A 25,502-nucleotide genomic window follows, 5' to 3' on the forward strand; every position below is an offset into this window, starting at 1 on the left:
TTTTGAAGTACATATATTGAAATTTAAAGCTGTATGCGTTGATGGATAGACTTTAGCCTTCTTGGTGCTCACAGCTTTTCAGAATCTAATCACTTGGATGGAGGGCAGTGCTTAAAAAGTTCATTTATGTAAGCTATTTCCTGTGGCTCTGCATGCTTCCCTTGACATTACTGATCAGGTCAAAATATTTATACAGTAAGAGATGGTAAGAATGACTGAAATTCACTGATTTCCTCTTTCCCCACTCCACTCCCACATAAGTATCTTAGAAAATGGACCATACCCATCTGCTCCAAAGACAGGTTGCTTTCCCAGTGCCTTGGAGAGCATAGGAAAATTGCTGAAAAAACTTTGAATGTGATGAAATGAATCCTTTTAAAATTACCAACAAAAGTTAACAGAAATGGACTTCAAATTTATATTTTAATAATGCTGAATGTATTTATGTGCTTATTTTTGGGAAGCCTTTTAGATTTTCTTCCATTAGTGATTTATTTGCCTTTACTGGGGATTGATCAGCATATTCTCCAAACTCTTTTTTATTACAGAATGAATTATGGCCATTTTGCTAGACTGTTAGTTTGCATATTTGCCTGATTATGTTGTTTGTGGCTTCTTCTATTCCATAGCTTGCTCCATGGAATGTCTAATCTTGCTAGAAATTCTATAAAAATCATTTGGAAAACATAATAACATTTGGGGAATATTGTTAATATCTATAAAAAATAAAGGAATACATTCTGCAAGTCTAACAAATACTCCTCGCCCACCCCACCACCTTATTTAAAAAAAGTATGAGTATGGTGCTATGTCAAGAAAATGTCAAGCTCTGGTATGTTTCTATTCAACTTTTTCTCAAAAAAGATACGAGCTTGAACTTACTGAAAGTTGATTACGTTAATTTACTGCCCAGAGTTAGTCATATGTTAAATAGTTAGCAGGTTTTTTCTTTGTTGTTTTTTTCTTTTTTTTTAAACTGTCCCCAAATAAGGTAAAAAAAAAGCATTTATGAATTTTGAATCTGCAGTGTAACAGGTATCTACAGAGAGAAACTTTGAAAAGAATTTAAGTGTTTAGCATTAAAACCATGATTTTCGTTCAGGACATTTAATCGTGTGACTATTGTAAAATTACTGTAATTTAGCCTCTAAATCAACATTAGATATTAGATAATTATAAAAGAGATAGCAAGAGTTTGAAAGTGAATCTACACAATGTGTGTGTTTATGTATTATTCTGATAGTGCTGAATTGTCCTAAACTAGAGCACTATTAAAACCCCTACCAAATCTGTTTTCTATAGAGTTACAATGAGCTTTGATCACATTACATTTAGTTTTAGTCTTGCTTCACAGTGATACATGCTTGGCAGCATAACAAAAATAAGTCTTTTTTTGCACTGTCTCTATTTCATCTACCTTTATTAACAGTCATTATTGTGAATTTTTTGTAGCTCAATAAAAGAAAAAATATTACAGATGGGTTTCCCATGGAGTTATGTTGTTTACCAATGCTTTCCAAGTTGGCATATTTTAATTTATTGGAATGGGCTAATGTAATTTCTGGAAGCAAATGAAAACATGGATCATATAGGGAGATAATAATCTGTTTAAAGAACTATATCAATGTTTAGTTTCTAAGGTTAAGAATTTAAATGGGACAGTTTATCATATTTTTTATTCTTGCATCTAATAATTGTGCAAGTGTGCTTGGATTTCAGGAGAATTTAAACATCCTCGGTTTGGCTTTGTTCGTCTAATGGGCAGCTTAAGATACCTCACCTTGGGGTCGTGGCTTAGTTATTGATAATTCACATTGCTTACTGGGGTCAAGTCCAAGAAATGTTTAGGGCAGCAACTGGAATCCTTCATAATTAGGTACTTCAGTAGTTGTGTCGAGGGTAGGTTCTCCTCTTTGGGTAAATTGCCCTGTATTCACATGCAGCACTGAATTTCCTTATCTCCAGTTACACATATTGCCTCTGATTTGTAGAATCTTTTTGTGGATTCCTGTATTGTAGGAACTGAAAGCCTAATAAGTTGTCTTAGATTGTAAAAAACCATTATATTTTATATTCAGTAAAATATGTAGAAAGAGGGGACATTTATAGATATATTCACACATATATTCCCACAAGCTAATTCCATATACCTGTGCGTATTCGGGTGTTTCTAATGTATGGATTTGCTTTGGATAATTAATTTTTATACTCTTATACGATCCAATTTGCTTTCGATTACATCAGAAAATTAATAGTCTTTCTGATGAGAAGCTTCTGGGTAGTTTGCAGTGCAGTGTCAGTTCATCGCTCAGAAGTGGTGAGAGCTGATTACCAACTATTAATGGACGTTCACACTTTGATATATTTTCATGTCAGCTACCCCTGCACTAATGTGAAATGCCCTGTGGGGCACAAGGGAAACTGAGCCTTCGCTTAGTAGGAAATAATAAATAGAAGTTCTCAGTTATTAGGACCTGAAGCTTTCTGTGTCAGACTTGGATTGGAGATTGGTTCTAGCACACTCAGCTTATTTTCTGTTTGTCCATTCTGCCTTCTGATTCCTGGAGTGTGTTGTGGGAGCAATTGCACGTTTTCTTTCCATAAACAAAGGCAAAATAATGGGCAAGGACTATTATTAAGGTCAGTGGATTAGATATGTTATGTAGATTCTGACGTCATGAGGAGGTTCAACAGCATCAACTTCAGTTCTGTGTTGTCAGCATTCCCTGTCCAACACTCCACATGCTGGTAAAGAGAGATGAAACAGACACCAGCCACGGACAGTCAAGTGTCCTTTGCTCAGCTGACATCAGTATTGCTCTTATAATTTAAAATTTAAGAATATATCTTCCTTCACTACATTTTTTCAAAATACTTATGCTGTGGTAATATGTGGATAACCATTCTTAATGTGTTGTATTCAGTCCAGAAATAACTAGATCCTTCATACTGAGTTTTGGAGCATCAATGTCATGCGTGTGAAAGACTGTCTTTGTCCCTGGGACATAGAGTTCTCTGAATCCGCTCACTGAAATAGTTTCACTGACACCTCCAGAGCCTACTCAATTCCCAAGTCTTTGTGCGAGTCGAAGTATTCGATGACTGCGGTACTTAATCTCTTTTACTACATTGTGCAGTCAGAAAAGGGAAGCTTGAGTTATTGCTTTTACGTATTTCTTTAATATAATTTAACTTCTATAACTGCTGTTTTTGTTCTGGAGAGAGTTTGTTGAATTCAATGAAAAATTAATTAACACAGGAAAAGTATGAACTAAGCAGTAATACCCAAGTGTAATACTGCAGCTAAAGTTAGAACAGCATTCATACATTTATTCATATAGGTACGTTCTTACCCTTTTTCTTTTTTTAAGTCAGTGTATCTAGGAAATACAAAACAGCTATTTCAGTTGTTTCAGTTGTCCTTGTCTTACAAATGGAGAAGTCAATGATTTTTATTAAAACATTTTGTGTACATGATAAATATACCAGACATCTTCAGGGGCTGTGAATCATTGGAGTGGTCTGAACTATACTGACAGCTTTCAAAAAATAGCTGGGAAATAAAACTTTAATTTCTTTACTTCTTAAAAAAAAATAGGTTGTAATCTGGAAATATTTCAACCACTTGGAAAAAAAAGACTTCTGGTTTAAAAAGAAACAGTAATTTTGGAAATACATCCTCTCAGAGCTACAATGTATATGAAAGTGGCACCAAAGCCACACTCTCCAAGCTCCTTAAAACTGGTTCTTAGTTGATGGTTTGATGCCTCTTTGTTGTTCATTCTGACTGATGGGTGATTCTTGATCTAAGGGAAATGACCTTAGAAACGGCCTTGTCTGTTTGGGAGGATCCCAATATTCAGTTTTGAAATCGTACTTCTTCAAACTGTTCTCAGATAGATCACATCTGGCCAGCTGTGAAAAATATGTCTCAGATGTAGGATGTGTAGAGCATTCTCTGAGTGTGCTTGGTACGATCATTTGTCCTGCAACCTCCAGAGCTTACTCATATACCATATAAGGATGTCAGACATAGTTAAATATTATGCTCTTAATTACAATGGAGTGTTTCATACAGAACTCATCCCGTTGAGACAGAGTAGGTTGTGGACTTCCCTCCAAAAATTGCAATCACCTTCCCCAACTGCAGCTCATGTAGGCGTGTTTGTGAGCCAAGAGGCATGGAAGCTGAAGCCTTAAAATTGAATGCTTGAAATTGGAGATTTGGTCAGTGCTGACACAGTCTTTCGCTCACCCTTATGTGCATAGACAGGCAAAGAGCCTTCACTCAGAAGGTCATCTGATGGTGTTCTGCAAATCATAGCACAACTGGGAGGTTGAATTTCTTCCCACTGCGTTCTCTTGCCTGTCAAATATTTAAGTTTATTTTACTGTTATTTTTGTGAGTTCATTTCTTATAAGTCATATGAAGACTTTGTGTGAAGGACTTCGTGTGTCTTGGGTTTTATGTGTACTGCAAAAGAAATCAGAATATGAAATGTGTTAGAAACATTAGGTGAGACAGTTGGAAGAAAATACTCTCCTTTGGTAAAACATCACATATCCCAAAGTCATGAGAACATATTGTCTACATGTGACTTCAATCACATTTTTTCTGACTGATTCGATTCTTAAGATTTCAAATATATCTGAATATTCAGGTAAGGTCTTCAATTGCTAAGTTTGTTAAAATGTTATGTTATACAGTTCTGAAGAGGCTATAGTTGACATTCGTTTCTCATTTTAAAATCTGGTTTAATGTCTTCCTAAAAGTCCATTAAAAAGTTATTTCATTTGTTGTCGTCCACTTTGAGGGGAACATTTGTTGGAGGTATGAGATGATTTGTATGAATTGTATTTCTGAGGTGCAAGAGAGAGAAAACAAGTGTCTGGGCCTGAAAATTCTGGGGCTTTTTTGCAAGAATGTAATAATAATCGCGCTCAACTTTAGAGGAGTTTCATACATAAGGCTGGGGATATTTAAGAATAAAGTTCCTCATTGCAGGAGATTTAAATATTGAGAAGGAACAAAATTAGGTTTAGTACTAAATGTAAGCTTCTCTCTTAGGTACGTTCATGCCATGGATCAGAAGGAAAAAAAACAAATGCTCGTTTTAAGACCTGTATTTGTGCTATGGAGAATTTATAGTTTTGGTTTTTGCAATGCTAACAGAAAGTATGAAAACGGCAGGGGGAGGTCAAAGGATAAGAACTCGTGCTGTTTTGTTAAATCACTTACTTTGCCTGCGCATCCCTGCTGCACTGGAACAGGCGATTCCGGGGAGCACATGGGCAGGATGGGGGGCAGAGTGCAAGAAATTAAAATGTTTAATGCAGCTTACATGCTGTTGCTAGAGAGTTTAAAGCTCTTTTATGTAAGTTTGTATTAAAAGCATCTTTTAGCAGCCAGCCCATGGTTTGTGAAGTGCTGAATGGTGTCTGTTGTGGAAGGTGTTTGCCGGAGGCAGAAGCCTGTGTCCCAGTCCCTGCTGCGTATTGCGCTCACCCCTGCGTTCACAGCTTCCTCCTGTCCCAATAATTGGGGGCCTCCTTTTAAAATCCAACAAACCAAACAGGTAACTCTGTTTTGATAGATATTAATTATGTAAAGCAGTAATAGGAGGTGAAGGTAAATGTTAGCCTCAGTACCATAGATGTGTTCCTTAGATCTAAATCTTCCCACCTTGCAAAACCCAGTTGGCAGCAAAATTTACAATACCTTTTTGCCTATTATTTGAAATTCTAGCCACACAGGAGAGCGGCTACACTTTTGAGCATAAGAGTAAGACCTGTACCTTGTGCCATTAAGCTGTGATACTCCTCGGTGAGCACCTCTTGGTCTGAAATGATGGCAGCACCCAGGGTTCTCTCTGGTTCTCTCCAAAGCTAGGCCAGCTATCACTGCTTCGCTCGCAGTAGCAATCCAATTTTTTTGGTTTTATTGCAGGCGTAACAACTGAAAACGTAATAGATCCTTCCCCTGGACAGTAAAAACAGAGACTAGAGAAAAGGGTAGGCGTGGCGTTGAATTTTTTTTTGTGTTGGGAGGAGAAGAGTATACAGGCATTGCCTTCAGAGCTTTTATGTCCCTTGTGGTGGAAGCATGGAGAGAAGCAGCACCAGAGCTTTGAGTTCTCTGTGTGCTGGCATAGGAGTGCCTTGTTTACACCAACTGATGTTGCCCAGGCCTTGCTGTTTCTGTATTCAGGAGCTGCTGTCACCACAGCTTAAACCAAGTACATCACACCTAAGACCACGACCTGTTGCACGCATGTAACCATATAATGGTTTCAAAGTACCTCCACTCATTTTTTTAGGTAATGTTTGCTTGGACTTGAATGGCTAGGGATACTTTAAATGTATTGTGACTGGATAACTTTTACCTAATCTGCTTCAAGCATTGTGACATTTTTCTTCTCTGCCATACCTGATGGTTTTCCTGTTTGTATTCCTGTTCTTCAAGAATCTGACATTTAATCTCTTCGGTTTGCTTATTCAGGCTGTAGTGAAAAGTTAGTTCATTGATGTTTCTTAAAAAACTATAACCCTGTAACTCTGTATGTTACACTAAAACATTTCCAAAAAGTACAGAAAAATTAAGAGTTATTTTCTCTTTTTCTGCAAGTGGTCTTATGCTTTAGAGAAGCCAAACACTGGCAGCATATATAATATCGCTTGGTCTGTTGATGGCACTCAACTAGCCGGAGCATGTGGAAATGGACATGTCATTTTTGCCCATGTCGTGGAGCAACGCTGGGAGTGGAAGAACTTTGAAATAACGTTAATTAAGAGGAGAACCATGGAGGTAACCTTCACAGTTCCAAGCTGTTCTGATTGATAGCTTTCTAAGGCTTTTTTTAATACAAAATTGGAATTTTTAATAATCGACAAAACATTATCCCTGGTTTTTTTCTGTGTATATAGGACTGCAAATGTTTTAAGATCATAAAATGACCAGACTTAGCAAATGGTGTAAATAATTATCAGTTGCACAGCAGATCAGGTCCATGTCAACCGACCCGTACCACCAGATGGACCAGAATTACTTAAATCAGAAGTACTTTATCCTCCAGAAAAAATGCAAAGCTCATTTGAAGAGCATCTGAAATTAGCTATGGGAGGCCACTTACGAGAGAGAGATAACTTCAAGTGCAATTAAAATGTGCAATACAAATACATTGGCCTAAACCAAAGCATCATAATAAATAGTATTACAGTAACTCAGCAAACATGAAGCTGCATAATTAAGTGTAGATAATATAGAGGAGCTTTCTTTATCTTATCTCCATTCATGAGGCACTGATGCACTTTGTAATAGCTTGTGCTTTAATAGGGTTTACTGTATCCCTGTCTGTGATGAATGTTGCTGTCTTGGGCTATTTCCAGATAAATTTGGTTACTGGCTATAATTGTAAAGAGTTGTAATGTACTTTTCTGCACCACATATTGTGTTACAGCCTAGATTCAGATCTTCCAAAGCTACAGAAATTTGTCATATATCATATAACATACATGAGGTACCTGCGTGGTGCTTCCAGCTGAGTACTGAGCAATAGGCATTGACCTCGGTGGGAGCTGCCAAGTCTCAGCTCTGCTGGAAATGAAACAGGCCCCTGCATGTGGTTTCTGGAGCTTAAGTTTAGGATCCTTCTTTTGAAAAATCTTGGCCTGAGTCCACATTTAGGTTACCAAATATCTGGAAATTAATACAAAAGTATGAATTTTTACCTTCTAATTTCTCCTCTGTGTTCCCAGACACTGACTCACAACATTCGCTTTCTGAACACTGGGATAATAGATGATTTCCATTCTTACAAATTTTCCAAATTACACGTTTGATATTGGACATGAGGCCAGTCTTTTCAATATCAAAGTCAAGTTCCTAAATTCCTAATTAGGCTTTCAAATGATTTTTTGGTCTTGGTTCTTTAATGTTGGATATATAATTGGGAAAAGTAACAACAGAAATGCTGAATTACAAATTGGTCTGGTGGGTGGGATAACATGAGTCAGTGTCTGGGAACACAGAAAACAAATTAGCAGGTAAAAATTCATATTTCTTCTTTCATTCCCAGACATCAACTCGTAACAGATGGGCTTTATGAATAATCTCCAGGATGTTTGAATATGCAAACAACAGAGGAAGTATAGCTAACCCTGAATAGGAACTATTTTTTATTATTTTATAGTGATTTTCTTTTATTCCTATAAATTTATATAGGAAAATATTGCCTACAAGAAAGTTCTAGATGTATTCTTTTTTTTCTGAGTACAACAATGGCTAAGTTAATAATCAACATATCACTGTGGTAAACATAGCAATTAATAAGTCTTTGGAAGTGATTTCTAGGCTGTTGTAATAATTGAGTTCATCCCTTGTTTTGCAATTGGTTGCATAATGGAAAAAAATCAAAAAGCAGTTACCACCCTCGGAATGGTGACATCTTAAAAAAGCAACAATTAAGAAAATCAGAAACAAACAAACAAACCTGTTGTAAGACATTTCCTTAGATTTTAGCTGCCAGAAATGTTTGAGCTCAGAAATCTGTGCTGATTACAGACTGTGATTTTATTGAAATGTCCTTTGAGCAGATTTTCACAGAAATGGCAAAGGCACTGCCTGCTCACCAAGGCTGTCTCCTAAATTTCCTTTACTTTGGAGTGTGGTAGCATTAAAATATAAGCTAGATCTATTCAGCACCTACACAACATATTTTTATCCAAATCTTGGATATTGCTGAATTGTTTTGATGGGGTCATGATGGCATCACTGAAGTATTACATTTCAAAAGTTTAAATAACCAGCAACTGAACACTGAGTCTTAAAATGGGAACTTTCAGACATCCTTGGACTCAGATGATTTTCTTATGTATTATACTGCACTTATCTTTTGTCTTCCAAGTACGCATTAATTACTCCTTTCTTTTAAGGAACTCTGTCCAACTCTTCAGTAATTACTCATTGTTTATTCAGAGTTTAGAGAACCTTTGAGTTTTAAGTTTTCACTAGTGCTGTGAAAGTGCTAGTTCCCACATAGATATATGTTCTTCTGCTAATGGCATAATAGTATCAGCTTGTCTTTATAATAAGAAAGAATATAATATTTCACTAGTGTAATTTTCATTTTGGTTATTGTTGTTTTATTTAACCAATGTTTTCTTTTGATTAGGTGCACAATGTTATTAACGATGCAGTAGATTTGTTGGAATTCCGTGACAGGGTTATTAAAGCCTCTTTAAACTATGGGCATTTGGTTGTTTCAACTTCTCTTCAGTGTTACGTGTTTTCGTAAGTAATACATATCCATGAAGCTTTCTGAAGTTTATCTAACAGTTGTGAGAGTAGCAGAAGCTTTATTTGAAGTACAGTAGTTATTTTTAACTAATTTAAATATTCTGTGAAACCTAGCATCGTCTAAAACGTGATGTGTGGGAGTATAGTTGCCCTTCCCCTGCCATCCTTTCTTTCAGCTTCATGCTGGTGCCCTGGCTGTTCATTTTCCTACAGCAGTTTGGGGCAGGCTTTCTTTTCATCTGGAGGCAGCAGAATGGTGCCTGGATGCAAGTCTATTTGTGCCTCCATCTAGGGACTCCTCTTGCTGATACTGCTTCTGTAGTGCCTTTATTTTGGAATAGAATAGGAATGACTCAAGCCTGCATCGTGTTTTAAGAACACGGTACTCTGTTTCAGATGCTGAAATTTATAGTTTACTCCTAAAGGCTTTTATCTGTTCAGCAGGGTGGCTAATGCTGAATAATAATGCAACCTGTAGTAGGGCACACATGAGAGGGACTCTATCCTGCCTGCAGATCACTGTAAAAGAGTTGAACCCAAATTCAGTAATATTGGAAAAATATTTATTTCATATGAACACAATTTTGCTGTTAACTAAGACTCCTAGAGCAGCTGCTGCTAGTGAGAAGGGGTGCAAAAGTGAAGGCAGAAGTGTTTTTGGATTATGCTGCATAGTTATTGCTGTTACTTGGCTTCTAAAATGCTACTTTCCTTTTGAAAACCTCCCTTTTTAGGAACATTATATGATTCAAATGTGTGCTTTACCTAGTGTATTCAACTTTGTATTTGCAGTAACGTATGAAGATTAGAGGTTTTAATGAATGTTTAACTTTTTCTTTTCAGTACAAAGAACTGGAATACCCCACTGATATTTGACCTGAAGGAAGGAACAGTTAGTTTGATTCTACAAGCGGAAAGGTAGCTTAATGCTTGTGATGCTCACTGGTAGATGTGAACATGCATCTCCTAAAACTTTGTTGCATAACATAAGCTCTTACTGAAATATCAGAAGTAGACAAGAACCATACAGTGTTGTTAAGTAGCAGGTAAAGGGTTAGCTGGTTATATTTGCCATAGGTCTGTGATGGTGGTAGTGAATCTTTTAATATATTGAGGATGTTTATACTTTTATTTATGGAAGAAAGTAGAACTTCTGACATTGCACTTAGCATCTGGGTTTTGTGATGTTTTATATTGCTTTTTTGATTGGGAATATGTTTTATATAAGTGATCTTTGGTCTCAAATTTTTATTAAAAACATTGTTAGATGTGCCAAATTTAAAGAAATAGTTGCATTTTCCTTGCAAGAAATTACTAATTTATCTCAGTTTAAGAAAATTTTAATCTGTATTTCCTGAAAATTGCTTGTCAAAGATCTTTATGTGTGCTTTTGTAGAAAGGGAGTCTTTCAAAGGACTAAGAACAGGAACAGGAGTAAAAAAAATTTGAGTTTTGAATGTAGTCTTAATTCTCTTGGGCAAATACTGTCAGACAACTATTTCAGCATAGTGCAGCACACAGCTCACTGCGTTTTTGAGTGCCCCAGACTCTTCATGAGATGCCATATGTACATACATAAGAAACAGCTTTAATGCTTACAGCTAGCTTTGATAGGATATTACCTGTATCATTTTCTTCATTTCAACTAGATAATAATGAAAAGCAAATACAAGACATTTGTAATGAACTGCTCACCATATATTACAATGCAGGCCTTCAGTAAAAAATAACTTATTTGCAGGAACACTTTGCAAAATTTTATACAGAATATAAATTGTTCCACGTAACAATAACAGTTTTGTAAGTACAGTGTCTACACTCAATAGACACAAACCACATCCATAAACAAAATGCCAGTTAGAATCTCAGCTGGGGGCAATCTCAGGAGCTGTAGGGCTTAAATGTTATAATATCTATAACAGGTAAAATCATAATGATTCCAGGTCATAAATAATTCTCATGGAAAAAGATAACATTCACATTAAAACTGAAATTTTCCACGCGGAGCTTTATGAATATCAGCTTTGAAATGTAAGGGATGGAAGTGCTGTAGTTTAACAGAAAACAGTCGCAGGGTGTTACACCTTCAAATTGTTGAAACTGCCATCGTGCTTTTCTGTGTTATTTAGTGATTTACATTTTCATTGGTGTTTTTTTCTTTTTGTAGGCATTTTCTTCTTGTAGATGGTGGTGGACTTTATTTATATTCATATGAAGGAAGATTAATTTCCTCTCCAAAATTTCCAGGAATGAGAACAGACATCTTGAGTGCCCAGACAGTTTCTCTGAGTAATGATACTCTAGCAGTAAAAGACAAAGCTGATGAAAAGGGTAAGTTCTCAGTTCTAATAGCTCCATGGTTGCTAATAATTCATGATGAAGTTTTCAACTTCTTTGCATTTAACTGTGCTTAGCATAGTTATGGTAAAAAAGAAAGCATACAGCATAAACAGTTTATCTGTTATATAAATTAAAGATAACACTGTAAGTACTAGTTTGCAAAAAATATATGAATGGATAGGTGAAAAGTTGCATCTTATTTCTGATCTTTTCTCTTTTATTGTGTGTCTGTTTTTATATTACACAAGTGTACGTATGTTTATTTATATATTGCTTAAGATGAGTAACACAGAGACTTTATTGCCTTATTGATACCTTGATGCAGTTAGAATAAAAACAAGTATTTTACACAAATTGAGGTGATAAAGAAAATTCATCCAAAAGTACTGACTGCTCTCTATATGCATGTGCATTTAAGATTTTGGTGGTAAGCTCGCTCCCTTGCCCCTTTCTCCTGCCAATTTTCCTAAACAAACTGAAGAACATCTCCATCTCCCAAACATTTGATTAGTGTCCTGAAAATCTTGTCAACTTGCATACAGGCTCTCTTCATCAAAACGGTAATTTACAGAGGCTGGGTTTTTGGCTGCGTTCTTCAAGATAAGCTCTCCACATGATCCTGCTGATAGGAGCTTCCATCAAGGCAATGAGTAGGGGTGGGTTTTTTTGTTTTTTAGATATGAGCCCCACTAGTACTGGTGAAAAGCCTTGCAATATGCAGGCACATGGGAAAACAGATCCTTAGCACAGGGAACCGTGGCTTATCTAGGCCTGTTTATTCTTCTTGACTCACCCCAGCAGAAGCTTTTTTTTTTTTCTTTTGCCCTGTTTTGAAGGCAGGTCTGTTTTTCATAATACACTGCATTATAGAAATATCTAAGATAGCTCAGTTTGGTAGAGGAAGCTCTTTATACATCGTAGCGTGGAGCTCTCTGCAAGCTAATTTAGTCCAAAACAGTGAGAGATAAGTTGCTGTGCTTCAGTGTTGTTACTCGGATGTCCTTCCTCTTTCAGTAATCTAGAAAAATAGGTTTGTACCTCTGCACTTACAGTTCCTCTTCAGTCTCTAATGAAGGTGGAAGAGGGAGGTGAACCTGTGCTCAAAAGGGAACTGCTGGCCCTAGAAGCAGTTATTCCATGATAATAGAACATGTGTGTTGTACACAGAGTAGCTCTTCTCTTGCTCTGGATTCTCAAAGTGAGAGAAAGCCTTTTGTTTAGTTTTTCTGATTTTTATATATATATATGTATATATATAAGATACATTTCAGGTTCTGAATGATTGTAAAATGATGTGGAGTTTTTCTAGATGGGGGAGGAGAAAACCCAAAACAACCCCAAACTTAGTTTCTTAAGCAACTTAGTAAGCATTGTAGATTAATGAAAAATTAAGCAATTTTACTTGACAATTAAGTACAGTAGTTTGCTTTAAAACACTCTTAATCACACTTCCTATAGCCAATATAGGGCCAGTAGGATAGGCTTGTATAGCTTGATCAAAATAAATTGCATACAGGGAGCCATGCATAAAAGTGAGAAAAACACCTCTTCTCAGGAACAACTAGTTTTCTTTCATATGTTTAGCCAGCTGCCAAGAACAATGCTTGTGCAAAACCCTTTCTTTTCCTCCTCTGCAAACTCAACCAGTGCTTTCTGAACACCTGCTCTTACAGTTTGTTTTATTTCTGCCTGTCTAACCATTGACCTCAAACCAACATCCTGTGTCCTGGTTAAAGAAATGCACAGCAGGATTAGCATGTTAACATCGCCATCCTTTGGAATGAAGGTGTATGTTCATATTATATTTTATACTGACAGGTAATGGGTTGAAACCACAGGTGGGATGTGTGACTGAACATCTGAAATGTTTGTCACGTCTGTGTTTTCCTTGAACTAACGTGGAACCATGTGCTTTAAATTACAGCTGGTGTTCCTTATGTTAGTGTTTTCTCTAGATTTGAACACTCTACCTGCATCTGTCTGAATTCATGTGTGTATTCATAGGCCATATATAAAGCATATATGAATGGGTTTTGAATACATATGGCTGTGTGTGTCATTCCTGTATACAGAGAAAGAAAGAAAGCAAAACTTTAGGTTTAGGCAAGTTGCAAATCTGAGTCTTCACTGACTATCCCAGGAATACAGATGATGTAGAAGCTGGCAGAGGGAGTTGAAGAGGGCTTTTGTTCTCTTTTTTTGAGGGTGAGACAAGGAGCGAGTGGAAAAGATGGATTTTTGGTAAAGATTGCAAGAATTATATATAAAATCCAAGTGTATTTGCATAAAGAAGGCAGAAGCCCTAAACTGTTCTGGGAGAAAATACGCCTAGGGGCCACTGTATGAAGAATTCAAAATAGAAGAGATTATTAACAAAATAGAGAAAGCTTCTGAAGAATGTTTTACCCAGTAGTTCAAAGGACAGTTTTCTATATATCTGATACTAATTCCTTTAGGAAAATACATCAGTCAATGGTATCACTTCCTAAACTTTCATATTCATCAGAATTGCGGGTTAAGATTGAGAACATCTATCAGATAGTCTTGGTAACATTCATTTATTCAGATTGCAGGGTACATACTTACATCAGGTCGAACTCGATGTCATTTCTGTCAGTAACCGTTTGAGTTGTGATAGGAAATAGAACATTAGTTTTCCTCAATTCTCTGCCAGTCCATGATATCATCTTTCAATGGCCGTCGATGCTCTGGAATTAATGATATTTGAGAGTTTTCACAGGTTCCAATTGCAAAATGAGGCTGTGCCTCCTAAGCTCAGTGGACTGTGACAGCTACGTTTCCCGAACTGTAAGATTCTTTTGTCACCAGAGTGTGAAAGTCCCTGGTAAATCTAGCACACAGTAATAAGTATCCACTTGTGGTAAATTATACACTGAAAATCAATGGAACTGCTTGAAAAGCCTATGAAAAACTATTGCTTTTAACTAATAAACCATTTATTTTCTTTTCTTCAGTTATTTACATATTTGAAGCTTTATCTGGAAAGCCACTGGGTGATGGAAAGCCTCTAACCCATAAGGTAAGGTGAAGGATATAATGTCTTTTTTATTATACTTTGAAATTAAGAATCAATACTGGGTTTAGTAACCTAATAAAGGTTTACAATCTTCATAGAAAGGAGCCTGACAGCTCTAGCTGACTCTCATAAAAATCAGATCCATCATGCAGTGTCGATGTACACAGAGATATACTGCAAGTTGTGATCAGTTACTGCTGTTGATTTCCCATGCATATAAGAGTTTGAAACTATGAGTAAATAGTTTTAGTATGCAGTAGAACAGATCAACTGAGTTTCCTTTGTGCGTTCTCCAAAGCAACTTTTGTTAGTGCCGACCTGTCGTTAATGTTGAAGAACCTCAGCGAAAAGCTGTCTGTCTTCACACTGAGCTTTTGCTGGTTTTGCCTCAAAAAATGATTACCTGAACTGCATTTTACTTTTCTTGACTCTTTTTATATGCAACAAAAGCAAAATTAGGCTGCTGCTTTGGAGAGAGGAGTAAACCTTCATCTTTTAGGCAGCTTTTGCTCCGGGACTGCCATTTGTATTCTGTACTTCTGTGATAAATTCCCAAACTGCTGACTCTTCTCATTGCAGTTTCATTTTAATCTGCATGAAATTCCATTTATGTAATGCTTCATTCAACAGAGAAGACACACAAAGTGTCTATGCAGTCCAATTCTTCAAGACTCTTTAGTAAAGCATTTGTTTGTTTGACTATCACATGATTTCTGTGATATGAATCTCCAAAATAAAAATCAGATATCTTCTTTTTCCTTTTCAGACGGAAATTGTGGAGATTGCCTTGGACCAGAAAGGACTTACCAGTGAAAGAAAAATAGCTTTTATTGATAAGAACAGAGATCTTTACATTACTTCAGTTAAACGATTCGGAAAAGAACAGAAGATTGTCAAAATAGGTAAGAGAAATTCAAAGTAATGTTTACATGCTAGCAGGCAAATAGACTTTTATGTAGCACAAGCAACAAAATTTTGCTTTTTAATGAATAGCAAAATTGGGTTTCTAAAACATTAGAAATAGTCCGGTGGCTTTCCTAAGATAGTGGTAGAAACAATTTTAGTGCATTGTATTTAAATTCTGATAATGTTTATATAGGTTACATGTAAAGCAGTTGTTAATGTTTAAGCACTTGTTATTGCATTCCAGAGGAAGCAGCTAAGAGGATATTGGAGAAGGAGGTATTCCCAGAATGATTCACTGCAGAATCTTGCAGACGTTTTTCTTGCAAGTGCCAACTCTTTAAGTTCGTATTTTTAATTAAAAGTATAAATGCTGTAGGCAGAGGCACAATACAGTAACTGCAAAGAGTGCAGTCTAACCATTATGTTAATTTAGATCTCCAGTCTCAAAACTAAGTCCCAAAATCATTACTCTGAAAAGAATTTAATTTCAGGAAGAGAGAACTGATTTTAGCTGAAAGTTTGTAAGTTGTTACCTTAAAACCAGGGGGTTAAATCCAGTCCTTTTAAAACAAACTAAGAATAACTAGTAACTACCCTTTTACTGCAGTTTGAGAAATGTACCTTTATTTGAAGTTTCTGATGCAAATGCATATTATTCTGTTATCTTCAAATTAAGGGACAATGGTTCAAACTTTGGCTTGGAATGACACATCTAACATTCTTTGTGGGATTCAAGATGCCCGTTTTACAGTCTGGTACTACGCCAACACAGTCTATGTAGATAAAGATCTTTTGCCAAAAACTCTGTATGAAAAAGATGCAAGGTAATATATCCTTTTTGATCAAAATAATATTATTATATATTTTAAGTAGCTTGTTCATTCTTTAAAGAATTGTGTTAATTTTAGAAGTTGAAGTAGAAGCCAGGGTTGCAACTTATAAAATTATTTTTGTATTACTGCTTCTTGACTAGGAAAAGAGGAAAAAGCATTTTATAAGGTATATCATAAAGTTTGAAGTTGAAATGCTGATGCACAGTTTAAATGAGAATAGCATATAGAATAGCATCTTGATGCAAAAGTAAAATTTCTCGATTAATAAAAAGTAATATTTCTTGAGAATTATTGCTATAGGTGTTTGTAAAACAAAAAGCAAACAAGATCTGTTTAAAGTATCTGTTGGAAATTAAAATTATCAAGCTATTAGGTGGCAGATAATATCTCTCTAGCTCAGCATGTATACATTGTGATATGCAATGCTTGATAAAGAATACCTGCATTCCTTATTTCACTCTAAGAGCTATGGGAGCTCAAATATTTTTTACTGAAAAATGTATTTAATTATTTTTGCACAAATACCCAGTTTACATTTGCCTCACAGCCAGTGAATGTGTGTAACTATAATTTTACTTTCAGAGAACATTGCAACTACCTCTTGGATGTAACTTGAATAACCAAGTACTTGGATTTTCATGTGCACTGAAAATGAGACATAATCATGTTGTAATTTTGAAACAAAGATTTCTTTAAATTTCTTATGTTCTTTTCAGTAAGAAAGAAGTGAACATTAACCTACCTTTCTTTTTCTACCCAGTGAATTTAGCAAAAATCCCCAGATTGTACATTTTGTGGGAAATAAAGTCACAATTAGAAGAGCAGACGGCTCACTTACTCACCTTAATGTTTCACCTTATCCTGCAATTCTTCATGAATATGTTAGTAGCTCGAAATGGGATGATGCTGTCAGATTGTGTCGCTTTGTCAAGGTAAATGCTAACTATCGGGAGCACTTGCATAGAATTTCACTGTAATATTTATGCTTTTAAGTATTAGTTTAATAATGATAATTGCATATCAGATGTTACGTCTTATTTCCATTCTGATTATTTTGGGGCTGATCATGAGAAGGGATGCAATTTTCATACTTGCATAATATACAGAATTTCATAATTTTCATTATACATAATAAAAATTCTTGGTTTTATTACACCAAAGTCCAGATGGATTGAACACAGGTACTCACAGAGGTTAGTAAATAAGCTTAAGTTTTCAGGACTGTGCCTTAATATAACTGATTAGAAATGATCTGCTTTTCCACATGCAGTTGCCTAGTATTTCTTCATCTTTTATTTCACTTGTTTTTGTTTTTGTTTCCTTTGCTTGCTTTTGTCTGTATGTAGGCAACAGCAACAGATGAGGTGAGTCTGGCAGTCTTTAAAGCAGACAGACCCCCAAACCCTGTTTCCTTTCCTCCAGTTACTCCTAGAAAAGAGTTTAGCACGTTCGTATGATTACTGTGACCTTAAACGTGTATTTAAAACATGTTTATACTTGCATTATTAAATCAATACACTTCCAGATAATTTGGGTTGTAATCTGGTTTTTATTTTGCTTGTTACCCCTTTAACAGTAGTCTTTGAGTCCACAGTTTGGCAGTGGGAACTGGGATTTCAGTTTTTAAATACAGTATGATTTTATCTTTTTTTGTGCAATCTAAATGCATCATCTTTAAAAATAAAATATCTATATCAGATGATAATATTCATAATATTGTTTGTTTCTGATTAACACGAAGGTTTCCTAATTCAAGCAGATTTTTTTGTCAAACTTCTCGTACATCCTCTTCATTCTTATGAGTAGAGTGATCCAATGATTTTAATCATACTTAAAAGGAAAAACGTTTAAACTTTTTAGTGCTTTTTTAAAAATCCCAATATAGGTATTTTTTTTCATTGTCCATTTTTTATGAACTCTTCCTCATTAGTCTGTGTCTTTCATCAAATGAGGAAGATCTTCCAAGAAAATTGTAACAAAATCTTTATTTTCACTATGAAGAGTAGTCACACCACCTGGTTTTAAGCATCCCATGTTAGGTACCCAGGTCTCAGTCTTTGGAGGCTTCTTCTTTCCTTGGATTACAAGAGAAAGGTTTTGTCTTGAATGTAAGGTGATTTAAACAGGCCTAAACCTGATGGTGTGAATATCTGATCTATCTAACAATTTCTTTGGGCTGAGGGATAACCTGGAATACCCTTACACTGAGATAGAGAGTCATCACAGCCAGTCTGGCCTTGAGTGCTTTGTTTTTCTTTCATGATTCCTGAAATCTTCATGGAGATGCAGGGCTATTTTGTTGATTTGGGGAACCCAGGTAAACAGCTCAAAATGTTTCCAATCAATAATAAGAAAGTGGACTGTCTTTCTGAGGGAAGAGAGACCAGCAAGACCTATTGGTGAAAAACTCCTGGGAATTTGGTCTCTTGAATAATTTCAGGCTGCGTGTTTAGCATTTTATCACCTCATTTTCTAAATAATAGGGAAATAGGGAGACAACGCAACAAAGGTTTTACTAACATTGGATTCTCTGAATAATTTTAATTCTCCTAAGTTACAGACTACCAGCAGGAAAGTTTATCTTGTCCTGAATTGTGGTGTAGAGTAGGAACACGTGGCCAGAGTAGGAACACGTGCAGGGGTGGTGATAGTGAAACCACAGCCTTAGGCTAAATTGCTGTATTTCATTGGCTTCGGCAGGTCTTATCAGTCTTGTTTTACAGAAAAGCAATTGTGAGGCAGGGCGTGGGAATGTGTATAGAGCATAATCAGTGTAGGTTTTTATTCTGATTTAAATCAATAGTAATCCTGTGCTACTTCTAAAACCCTATTTGGATTGCAAAATGTTTAATTTCAAATTTGTTATGGAACATATTTAACAAAAAAATGAAACCCCACTTCATTCCTACAGTGCACATGAGCTAACGAGTGCATTCAAAATTGTGTTTTTCTGTCTGAACTAGAGTTTTCAGATGTGGTAGCCTAAACTATGTTAACAACTATATTTTAGTAATATATCTTTGTCATAAAGTTGTCAGGTTTGAAAAGGGAATACATCAAAATGTCAGGATCTTCTAAATGCTTTTCTGAGTTAGTGGTTTCCATAAGGTTGTGTAAAAAAAATAAATGCCAAAGTCATGAAAACGGAAAACAATTTTTACCACTAAGTTTTTCTAATTCTGAATTCTAAGCAAAAAAAATGTACTGAAAATACCATAAAGAAGACTGAAATTTGAAGTTTTCATTTACTTTTCAGCAGGTTCATTGTTTTACAGTCAAGTCTTTTTTCCTTTCTCTTTCATTTGTAGTACATTTATGATAAATGTACAGTTACTGTGATAGTCAGCATCATGGTTCCAGTACAGTTATTTATGAAACCATCATTTTTATAATGAAGGAGTTCTGAGAAACAGTAGTGACTTTCTAATAAGAGACCTAGACCACAGTGCTTAAATTGCAGACTGAGAAGTGTTGCGGTGTTACACGTTATTTTCAGGACTTGTACTTTCTTTGAGAAGTCATTTTTATCATGATAAGAAATATTTGAAGTTTTAGAAGTTGCGTTTTTTTTCGTCAAATTGCAGGATCAAACTATGTGGGCATGTTTAGCTGCTATGGCAGTTGCCAACAAAGAGATGGCTACAGCAGAAATCGCCTATGCATCAATTGGTGAGGTAAGAAAACTGATTGATTTGCAGTTAAATTGTTGCAAAACTCATTTTATTAATTAATTTCCCTTATTAAACTATTGTACGTCTCATTAACAGATCGACAAAGTTCAGTATATCAAGTCCATCAAAGATCTTCCATCAAAAGAGTCAAGGATGGCTCATATACTGCTGCTCAGTGGAGACACCCAAGAAGCTGAAACCCTGCTTCTCCAAAGAGGCCTTATTTATCAAGCTATTCAAGTCAACATTAATCTTTACAACTGGGATAGGTAATATTTCTTCAAACATAGTATGTTTACAAGCAGTCTTACTGAGGTAACCTGTAAATTATTTAGATCAGTTCTTTTATTGCAGATACTTAGCTAATTTCCTATCTATAATTGCCTAGAGCTGAAAAAAAGATGGATTAAATCATATCCTAACAATACCCAAAGAAGTAACTGGTTTTCTGTCTTATTTAGGAGATACAAGTGTTCTGCAATAGAAGCCCCAAACATACTTGGAAGCATTTTTAAATAGCATTTGGCTTTTTCATTATTGTTAATGCAGGAAAGTCATTAGTGATACCTCAGACTTTGTGACCCTCAAAGAATTAAGGCTGTTTTGAAATGTCTTGTTGCTAAAATTAGATATGTGGCTATTTAGACTCCCAGCACTGTGTAGGTGGATGAAATATGAATTAGGCCTGAGAAAACACAGTAGGAATTTCACCTTTAAACAAAAACCCACGTTTTCTAGCAGAATCTTCTGAGGCCATTTATTACTAATTTCTCTGCTGTTATACTCATATCGCTGTGGGCAAAAAGTTGTTTTTCCCTCACATGTCTGTGTTTTTTATTACGTTGCCTAATGTGTATCATCTAAAAACCTTTTATATCAAACGTAAGTATTCCGCATGCCATTGAGAAGAAAACAGATTTGATAGTAATCCAATGGCTAATTTTTCCCACCTGTAGAGTATTTGTAAATGATGTGCGCCATACACCATAAATGTGTGTTATAGCACTGCTCAGAAGTGATTCTTAACTATAATAAAGTTATTTAAAATTAATTTTTTTGCCCCTTTATATTGAGAGTGCTATTGTGAGAGCTATTTGGCTTAACTTCCTTGAAATAAAAAGTCTCTTATTGTCAAACTCCAACGATGTGATGAGATTGTCAACAGAAATAATTGTTGGATGTTTTTCATAGCATGCATTGTAAAGCGGACAGTCATCTTCTCTGGCTACTTTTAACCTCCTGTGGCTGATACGAACGTAAAACTGCTTGGCACTATAGATTAGGAATCTTTGCCTGCAGCCTAAACGCTTTTAAGCGTATCATTTTGCAAACCCGCAGTGATTGTAGTTGTGCCAGAGAGTTTATATAGCCTAACAAGCCCATTTCTATTTTATTCCAGGGCTCTAGAACTAGCAGTAAAGCACAAGACACATGTTGACACGGTCCTGGCTTATCGACAAAAGTTCCTAGAGGATTTTGGTAAAAAAGAAACGAACAAAAGATTTTTGCAGTATGCGGAAGGTGTAAGTATTCCTCAGAATTATTCCTACAACTTTAGTTCATCATGCTCTTTGTAGTAAGTTTGGGAAGGTGGGGGAGTTGCTCTTGCATTTTCCTTCTTTGGTTCAAATGTGGACACAAATCTTAAGATTATAGATCTGAGTACAAGTTCATAGCTTGATGTGTGGCTACTTGGCTAGTAATAGTTGTGCATATGTTTCATTTGAAGGCACAGATATGGAATGTATATATTTAGTATCTGGCAGGGGTTATACAAATGAAGGCACAGTTGTTTTCTATAAACAGGGAGCTAAACGTTCTTATGGTTGAACCTCTTAAAATGGTACCTCTTAAAATGCCATTAAAATGTTGAAGACATTTATGGATAGCAACAATAACAAACTTCGGAGGTACCCAGATATATTAAGAGTGAACTACAAACCATTCTGCCAAATACAATACATAGCTAAATATACAATTTCATCAAACCTCTGGAAACCCCCTCCGTCATCATTTCAATTTATTAGCATTTCACAGGCCTTAAAGACTGAGGTCAGATCTTACAGTTCATAAGCTACAGTATCTTGCATTCCACTGGAGGAATACTTCATGTGTCTTTTATGAGAGACACCACAAGTGCACCTTAGACAGCAATTTCACTTCCTGCTGTTTCCCTCACTCTATATACGCATTCTGAGAGTGAAACTATAAAAAGAGATATGTACTTCGACTGTGTTAGATCCTGTCACCCACTGTAGCTGATGGATCAAGAAACACATCTGAGCTGTTAGTTCAGATCCTTTAATTGAACAGAGCCCATTACCCTTTCAATAAAGCTTGATTTCTAATGTAAGTCATTACCTTTTAGCACTTCTAAAGATGTCTCATTTCCTAAACAAGAATAAAAATCTGCACAATATCTAGCCACACAACGAACTATTCTGCAAAATACAGAAAAATACCAGAACAGATTCTGAGCACTCATCATGCAGCAATTGCAGCTGCTTATGTTGGAAGCATGTCTTCTACATGCTTTAAATCCATTATTGATACTTCTGAAAGAGACTTTTTAGGTACCACTGTCCTATCTTTAAATCATCAAGAAAGCTGTATTTTCTGGAGGGGTTCCTAACCAATAACACCTTCTCAGTGGCAAGATGTGAGCAGAGCATTGTGAGTGGAGCCTGTTTCACCTTCCACTTGAAACTTGGGTCTCAGACAGGAGAAGGTTCCTGGAGTAAATAAGTCTGTGAGCTGTATTCTGCATCCATGTTCAGGCGATGATGTCTGCTGGATCAGAAACTGAAAAGGAACCTATTTAATGAAGTGGATTTTAAGCTCATGGCTATGGTGGTAGCTAACTTCTTAATGCAGCCTGTTAGACTCATATAGCAAAGTCAGCAGGAAATGTTAAGGGCATCAAAGAGAAAAGGAAGATTTTGTGCAGCTATTCCTTCTCAGGGAAAAAAAAAAGGGGTCTCACTTTACCTCTCACCACCTAAAACTCCTTCAGGCTTAAGCAGGGAGTTCTTAAGTTTTGTTTCTATACTGCAGCTGAGACCACTGACGTGCAATCAGATATGGAATCTAAACAATGTGCTTAGTTGTTATATCTCACATCTTTATATATAAGGTATTAGGAACCTAATGTGTATACTGAGTATCCATATCTTGGCAGTTACTCAGTGTCACTGGCACGGGCTGTTGGCTTTGCTGGCAAGTAGCTCTGTGGGCTAGATGGCAGAATTAGCCCTGTCCGTGGTATGTTTAGCATCTGCATGACATCTGTTAAAGCAAACACATTCTTTAATCTTAGAGTCTCGTAAAGATTTCAGTCATCAGATCCAAAGCACCTGGATCTAGTATTCGCACCCTGAATTGAGGGATTAACCTTTTCACATGGGAACGTGGGTACTGCAGTTACATCTCCCCTCACAGAGATTCTTCCTTGTTATTTCATGGCTTAGTTATCAGAATAACGGCTACTCTGAAAATTCCCTATGCAGCAGTTGAGATTTTTTTTCCCATCCCATCCTTGGCAGTTTTAATTCTCCAGCAACAAAACTGAACTCCTCAATGACATTTTTGCCCAGTTTTTGGGCATGTTTTTGTAGTCATCAGATGCACCAGGATCCATTCTTCCTTGTCAAGCATTTTTTGAAATAGAAGTACCATGGATACTGTCCTATATCTACTGTTCCACTGGTATAGAGTACAGCCAGAAGATGACGATTCTCTGCAGCTGGAGAAATGCCAAGATAAAGCTAAAACGTTTATTGATGTCAAAGACAAATTTCAGTCAGAAATCTGATTTCTCTTCTATCAGATAACTAGTGTAATGTGCTATCAGTTTACTTGGTGGATTTTAGGTGCAGTCAAAAGACATCACTGCATCTATTATTGATCAAGGGCTGTATTTTCAGTAATAGGACACAGATGTCATTACATTTAAATTAGATGCAAGTTGATCCAAGTTATTTTCGTATTTTAATGTTGGGATTTTTTTGCCAGGCACAATGAGATGTATTAGTATTTGTTAAAATGCATCAAGCTTGTTTTATTTTAAAGGTGGTATCTCGGTTTGTTAGAACTCAACTGTGTCTTCATACATTCCATTTGTAGCTGTCACACACAAAGAACTGTCACTTCATAGTTGTAACTTCAGATTTTCTTGATAGCGAATACCTATCTGTTTGACCTCTCTATATCATGTTACTTGTCCTCTGCATACTCACTTTTCTGTTTTTACAGCTGGAAGTTGATTGGAATAAAATCAAAGCCAAAATAGAGATGGAAATTGCTAAAGAAAGAGAACGAGCAGCAGTGAGTCCTGCAGTGAGAGCTAGTGTAACTGTACAGCAATAACTGCTGTTTGGTCACCTTAATAAGTGCTCCTGAATGTTTTGTACTGGCATATTTTGACAAAGATAAATAAAACATTGTGGAGAACGGGAGTGAGGATTGGTGTAGTTCTTGTTAACTGTTGGATGACACGCAGAATTATTTATTCACTACAATCTCATTTTTGAGCTGGGTTTGTGTTCTGATGCCCTAGCTCCAGTGAGGAGCTACATTGTAGTCCATAGTACATCTATGATAAAAAAAAGGGAAATTGACTGTTTTTTCATAAGTGACTTTTAAATTTTCTTTGCCATTAAACTAATATAATCTTTGTTGCCTCTAATTAAGTACCGATTTTGCTGTTTAAGCACCTAGTTAATTAGTTTGGTTATTTCCACAACCACAGGGACTTCTGTAAAGACTTGTATAAATTGGCCTGAATCAAATTTAGCAACCTAAGTGTTGAAAACTTAAAAAGGATCTTACACCTATAAAGTACAAAAGAATATTTCACTCAGTTACAGTAACACATATTTCTGCTAGTACACGTGTACTAGCAAGTTCTTTAATAGACAATTTCAGATCACTTCAACATTTCAGGTTTGTCACTGTAGCAAACTTTTCAGCAATAAATGGTATTTTCTGAGAATGTAAATTATTTAAAATATCAAATGTGCTTCGAATTTTGTTTGAAGTAGCAGACAGTGTTATTGGTTGGTTTTGTACCATCTAGCATGTATGACTGACAAGAATATTGAAAGCTTCCATAAGGTTAAAATATCATTCTCATTTAATATAAGGAAGAGCTTTCCACACATTTTTATTGAAAACATTGGTTCCATGTTTGCGTTATATTTTCCATTGTTTTACATATGACAGTGGCTGCATACATTAGACATTCTTTGCAGAAGGTCCTTTGCATTATAAATACATGAGCAGGTTATTCATAACTGACATTGTATAATATGTATCTTTCAAATGTTTCTATTAAAATGTTAAATGTCTGTTTATCTGAGAAATTTTTTCTGGTTTGTAAGTCATTATATGACACTTTGCATAGTTAATAAATTTCTTCATAA

The 25,502-nt window shown here is 35.9% G+C and overlaps 1 protein-coding gene across 2 annotated transcripts in view; it reads left to right on the forward strand.

The window, feature by feature from the left end:
* Positions 1-25,271, forward strand: part of IFT80 (intraflagellar transport 80) — a 45,430-nt gene extending 20,159 nt beyond the window's left edge. The window contains exons 7-19 of one of the 2 annotated variants that reach the window (XM_069865124.1): positions 6,626-6,805; positions 9,171-9,289; positions 10,139-10,213; positions 11,463-11,626; positions 14,611-14,675; positions 15,439-15,574; positions 16,255-16,402; positions 17,172-17,343; positions 17,758-17,775; positions 19,996-20,085; positions 20,179-20,351; positions 21,482-21,605; positions 24,334-25,271. In XM_069865124.1, coding sequence (XP_069721225.1) covers positions 6,626-6,805; positions 9,171-9,289; positions 10,139-10,213; positions 11,463-11,626; positions 14,611-14,675; positions 15,439-15,574; positions 16,255-16,402; positions 17,172-17,343; positions 17,758-17,775; positions 19,996-20,085; positions 20,179-20,351; positions 21,482-21,605; positions 24,334-24,447 — 1,578 coding nt within the window. In that variant the 3' untranslated portion in view covers positions 24,448-25,271. The remainder of the gene's footprint in view (positions 1-6,625; positions 6,806-9,170; positions 9,290-10,138; positions 10,214-11,462; positions 11,627-14,610; positions 14,676-15,438; positions 15,575-16,254; positions 16,403-17,171; positions 17,344-17,757; positions 17,776-19,995; positions 20,086-20,178; positions 20,352-21,481; positions 21,606-24,333) is intronic. The other variant, XM_069865125.1, reaches the window with a different exon arrangement.
* The last annotated feature ends 231 nt before the right edge of the window (positions 25,272-25,502 follow it).

Source organism: Phaenicophaeus curvirostris, chromosome 10 (genome assembly GCF_032191515.1).
Source record: "Phaenicophaeus curvirostris isolate KB17595 chromosome 10, BPBGC_Pcur_1.0, whole genome shotgun sequence".
Taxonomy (NCBI): Eukaryota; Metazoa; Chordata; class Aves; order Cuculiformes; family Cuculidae; genus Phaenicophaeus; species Phaenicophaeus curvirostris.